The sequence below is a fragment of the Triticum aestivum genome, chromosome 4A (assembly GCF_018294505.1).
Source record: "Triticum aestivum cultivar Chinese Spring chromosome 4A, IWGSC CS RefSeq v2.1, whole genome shotgun sequence".
NCBI classification, from domain to species: Eukaryota; Viridiplantae; Streptophyta; class Magnoliopsida; order Poales; family Poaceae; genus Triticum; species Triticum aestivum.
Window position 1 is genome coordinate 708971501 of NC_057803.1, and position 4964 is coordinate 708976464.

The window sequence follows — 4964 nt, forward strand, 5'->3', positions numbered from 1 at the left end:
TTGCCTAGCCTTTTCAAATTTAGCTTGAAATGTATGCGGGCAGTTTTAGATGGCCGACTCCTGCATCAGCGTTCGTGGTCTAGTCCTCATCGGTCCGCAAACATATACGGCATCCGGTTTGAGAATCAACGTTGGAGATGCCCTTAGACCTACTATGTAACTGAATAACTTATATGGAGCTGCTATTGGGCCGGCACGACCAGGACCGGGCCGATTTGGTCACCTTTGTGGCCCATAAATCTCAATCTAACACACGCCCGGCCCGACCGTCCAGCTCTGCTCATCCCCTCCCCAAACCCTCTCCCGCCCCAAGCTCAGCAGGACACGGCCGCCGCCGGCCGCGACTACTACGCCGCGAACATGACCGACTTCCTCAGCGGCAACATCGTCGCCATCCCCATCCCCACCGGCCGGGGCCCGGGCGGCCAAGAAGCTCCCCGGCGTCCGGGAGCTCTTCGACAAGCCACCCACCTGCTACGAGATCCACTAGGGCATCAAAGCCGGGCCTGCGGCAAGAGGTCGTCAGGTCACAGAGAGGCACCGCGTGCAGAGTGTGCGGCTGGAAGCCGTGAAGAATGTGGGTGAGTAGCGAGGTTGCTGCGGCAGGTGTGTCTGGGAGTCTTGTTTATCTAGGCTCTACTGTTCTTGACTAGGCATGTGCCAAGTATACTTTACCATAAAGACTACCCTGCATATCCTCTGCCTTGTACAATTTCTTTGTGCCCATCTATTGTTAGTATCTTCATGCTGCAAATTCATCAATTTTGTGAGCTAAATCCTGTTCTTCAGTCCTGCAGTATGTGATCTATAATTTGCATTGTACTATCGGCAGTATGTGTCTGAATTTTGGATGAAATGCTAAGAGTCATGGTATCAACAGATGAAACATTTTGCTGGAGCTTGAGTAAATACGTGTATGGTCTGATAGTTTGGCCTTAAGGCATGTTACTGCTAATTCAATTCGCTTCCTCTGATTGGTCGTGTTCATAGTTCTTCTTTGAACCCGCGTACTTGACCTTCATAGTAACTTTTGGTTGTAAGTTATGCAAGGTGTCTGCAATGTCTATGTTCTTCCAAATTTATTTTTGGCAGTACAATATTGAACATAAGGAGAACATCACAATTGTTTTGAGCCAACAAGATCATTGACTAGTCATTCTTTGGGAACCTCTATTATGCTTAGCAATCTGATGTTCTGCCATTCAATGTTAATCTGGGCTAATCAAAGTTTTCAAAGACACGCTGATTTGCTATAATTTGATTTACATGTTTTTTCCACATTAACAGAATGAACAGTTAGTACCTTGAACTGGAATTGTTGTATAGTTGACAAACTATAAATGCTCACCTTTTCATGCAATGCACTCTGAAAAGTGGTCAACTTTTTATCACTAGCAAGATGGATGTGATTTTCTCTTTTTGGCATGGTTTGTTACTGGAATAGTTTTTTACGCGATGCTTTGTTCAAGAATTTTAGTGTTCATCAAATTGCAATAGGATTACAGAGAGGTTGGTAATGGGATTCCACTGGGAAATCGCTGAATCATACAGCATTTTAGTGCACTTTAGCATGAGTATTTATGGGATGAATAAATAGTTATTCAATTTGAGTTCACATATCTGAAAGATAAATGCTAAATGTCTTTTCTTCTTTTCTGCCTCTGTTGTGGCCTGTTGTTTCTACTGTAGTGTTGACCTCTGAAAATTTTGAGTATAAACATGCTCTTTGTATGTAATTTGTGATCAATGTAGCTCTTAAATTCTGATAGACCAATGCGATGTTATACTCACAAACTGCTATTCACTCGTCACCAGGCACACCCACCAGTTCGGCTGCCCGCCTTTTATTGGTGATGCTCTTCTCTCCGCCTCTTTGGATACTTCAATTCTTCCTGGTGCGAACATCGGAGAGTTTATTTGACTACACTTTTCCTAGGGTAACTCTAACCATACTTGTTTGGCAACATTCCACATATGTTCTCTGACTAAAATTTCCTAACTGCGTTGCTAGGCCTGTGCTTCCAATTATCAGCCTCCAGTTACTTTTCTGATTGTGCAGAAGCGTCATCAAGCTAGGCTATTTTCTAATAACCACAATGATGAGCGTTCTGTTGATAGAAGCAGGAACATACTTCCTGTTTAGTTGTTTTGTGCAAACAAGTTTGTTGTGCTTACTGAGTGTTGAATCTGACCATTTTTATGTTCATAATTGTAGGTACTCTTATTGGTTCAAAGCTTTGCCATCTGACAGCGGTTGATTTCTACTTGTCTAGCCATGCTGACATTCGGTTGGCTTTCCTTTATTTGCAATTTGTTCATTTGATGTTATGCTGATTGCTGGTTGATTTGAGTGACGATTTCTTTCAGGGAACAAGCCGGCCTGAGCATTATCATGTTCTGTGGGACACTAACAAACTTACTACTAATGAGTTGCAAACTCTCACAAACAACTTTTGTTATATGTAATTTACTGTTATGTCCTGCCTCTTGATTTGATAGTTAAAGTGTAGTGCTGTTTAGCTGGCCACTTAAGCATAAAACTGATACAGTTTCAGGTATGGTAGTTATACCCGCTCAGCCGTTCCGTATTGATTGGTAAACTCCCAAATTGAACAGCATTTTCTTATAGCTTCACATGGTAGATTCAATTAAGTCAAGTTCAACGCTGACCATTGGGTTTGTTGGTTGCTTCAGCTCCTCGGGCGGTAAAATTCGACGCTGACCATGTGGCAGCCTTCTGGGCTGGATTGTGCATGGAGCGGTACTCCACAGGGCGGCGGAGTGTTTGTGTGACCTCCGGGGCGTTTTTGGAATGTTGCTGCCAGGCCTCTCCCTGACCTCAAGGAAACTTCAAGCACATCGTGTTTTACTGTTAACAAGATCAGTGGCGGTTCCAGTGTACTCCGAGTTGTATGGATGGTAATGTTTTACACCATGGCACGAAACTAAAGATATTTACCGATTCAGATGTGAAGTATCTGCTGTACTGTGTCAACTCAAGCTTTTGTACTTGTGCTCCGTGGAGTGTTTGTGTGATCATGTACGTTTGTATGACTGGTGTTTAATCTATTGATCAACTGTGTTATGGAATATAATGTTATAGCCATCAGCTGGGTTTCCGTATTTCATGAGCATTTGGTTTGGCAGTTTCTGCTTCAACTTACTTTGTTGCTGAAGAAAGTAACGAAATATCTCTAGTAGCTCCATAACAAAAAAAACTTGACCAAAAAAGCTGGACACAAAAATACTTTGTTGCGGTTTAAACGATGTACTGTATACTAGTATAATCCAGCCGAAGCGCAAAAATGAAAGTTCCAGAAGTATATCAAGAAACAAAGAATGCGCTGACACTATCAAATGTATCAGGCATGGTTCGACTAGAAACAAAAAACTTGGAAAGTAACTGGGCCGGATGGGCCCTCCCTATGGCCCATGGGGGCCCGGCGTCTCCTGGGTCCTGGCCTGTGTAACGGCCGGCATCTCGCTGCCGGCGGTTCTAGCTGGTCCCGTCGGTCCCCTCCGTGGAGCCGCGGCGGGCTTCCTCCTCCGCCGCCCGGCGCCGGCGCTGGGACCGCCTCCGCGCGAAGACGACGAGGGCCACCACGGCCGCGGCCGCGACCCCGAGGGCAAGCCAGTGCCAGTGCCGGGAGAGGAAACCCGGCACCACAGCAGCCGTCGACGCGGCAGGACCGATCGGGTGAGCGCCGGGGACGGAGGGCGGCGGCGTCGGGCCGCTTGACGGCGGCGGCGGCGGAGGAGGAAGCACAAGGACGGACCTCGGGGGCCGCGGAGGCGAGAGCGGCGAGGCGCCGCAGCCGAGGACCGGGCCGAGGCGCGGCGCTCTCCGCGCGAAGACCGGGACGGCGTACCGCTCCGCGTCGGATGGGTAGAAGAATGAATCGGGGATCGGGACATGGTCGACGCCGATTGCTCCGCTGGTGGGCGGAGGCCGCTGGCGGACTTCGCCGTCGAGGAGGAGGAATAGGAATCCGGGACGGGGGTTCCCGTCGCCCAAGCGGAAGGGGGGCCCCGGGCGGGGCCCGAAGACTGCTGTCTCGGCCGCCGTGTCGCCGTCGGCGACCAAGAACTGCGCGAAATCCGGGAGGGGCGCGGGTGGAGGCTCCTCGCGCTCGAGGAACTTGTGGTACAGGTAGCGGAGGCAGCGCTCCATCGCCTGTTCCTTGACCTCGTCCCAGAGTACCTCCAGTAGAGCCTCCCACAGCTCCTTGAAGAAAGACGAGCGCGCAGCCACGGGCACTAGCGCCATAGCCGGGGCCCGGGGCGCTGCACCACGAGCAAGAAGATAAGTTTGCAAGAAAGCAAGAAAGCTGCGTTGTGGCCGGCGGGGAAGGGAGAAGAAGGTGTGGGTGATGGGGATGGATACCTGGTGGCAGGGGCGTGCGGAGGAGGGGTTCTGGGTGACGGTGGCGTCGACGTCGGCGTCGGCGGGGGACGCCGGACGCTGCAGCTCTCGGCTCTCCTCGGGTCTCGCTCGCGTCCTTCTTTCTGTTCTGTTGGTCGCCGATCTCCCTCCGCGCGGGATAGCTTATATATTTAGCCCTCCTCGCGTGCGTGCAGCCAAATGCACAATGCTGAGACGCCGGTCTCGTGCGTCCGTGCGGGCGGGCGGGCGCACGCGTGCCAAACATACATACCTGTGGGTGCGAAGCCGTATGATCCAACGGTCAGTGCTCACACATGAAGCGTAGTTATTTGGCAGATTCTAGGTGCGTCCATGCGTGTGCGTGCGGTCAGGCGCACGCGTGCCAAACATACATACCTGTGGCTGAAAGGGTGCACGGTTAACTGGTTGCAGCATTTAACGTAACGGTAGTATAGCAATCGTCATTGCCGGTTGTAGCACTCGGCTCACCCCGTTGCCGCCATCACAACTTTTGTAGAAGTTGGTTGCAGCTCTGCCGGTGCCCGGTTGCAGCTTTTGTCGATGCCCTTCGCAGCTTTGC

At 50.4% G+C, this 4964-nt stretch overlaps 2 protein-coding genes across 2 annotated transcripts; one reads left to right on the forward strand and one right to left on the reverse strand.

Annotated features, from left to right (window-relative positions):
- Positions 1-280: 280 nt before the first annotated feature.
- LOC123083284 (uncharacterized) lies at positions 281-3054 on the forward strand. Its single transcript, XM_044505361.1, has 6 exons — positions 281-581; positions 1816-1895; positions 2216-2288; positions 2368-2462; positions 2550-2595; positions 2695-3054. Exons 1-6 carry the CDS (start codon positions 361-363, stop codon positions 2720-2722), a joined length of 543 nt encoding a protein of 180 aa, XP_044361296.1. The 5' UTR covers positions 281-360; the 3' UTR covers positions 2723-3054.
- Positions 3055-3288: 234 nt separating this feature from the next.
- On the reverse strand, positions 3289-4811 carry LOC123083285 (wiskott-Aldrich syndrome protein family member 2). Its single transcript, XM_044505362.1, has 2 exons — positions 4385-4811; positions 3289-4284 (listed from the first exon to the last, which is right to left on the reverse strand). The coding sequence occupies exons 1-2, from the start codon at positions 4647-4649 to the stop codon at positions 3497-3499; spliced, it is 1053 nt and encodes a 350-aa protein (XP_044361297.1). The 5' UTR covers positions 4650-4811; the 3' UTR covers positions 3289-3496.
- Positions 4812-4964: the final 153 nt, after the last annotated feature.

Excerpts from the sequence above, each read along its gene's own strand:
- LOC123083284 (XM_044505361.1), top strand. The coding sequence starts at position 361 with ATGACCGACTTCCTCAGCGGCAACATCGTCGCCATCCCCATCCCCACC. Across the intron at positions 582-1,815 it reads GGAAGCCGTGAAGAATGTGG|GCACACCCACCAGTTCGGCT; the intron begins GTGAGTAGCGAG and ends ACTCGTCACCAG. Across the intron at positions 2,463-2,549 it reads ACAAACAACTTTTGTTATAT|TTTCAGGTATGGTAGTTATA; the intron begins GTAATTTACTGT and ends AAACTGATACAG.
- LOC123083285 (XM_044505362.1), bottom strand. The coding sequence starts at position 4,649 with ATGTTTGGCACGCGTGCGCCCGCCCGCCCGCACGGACGCACGAGACCG. Across the intron at positions 4,285-4,384 it reads CCGCACGCCCCTGCCACCAG|CGCCCCGGGCCCCGGCTATG; the intron begins GTATCCATCCCC and ends CTCGTGGTGCAG.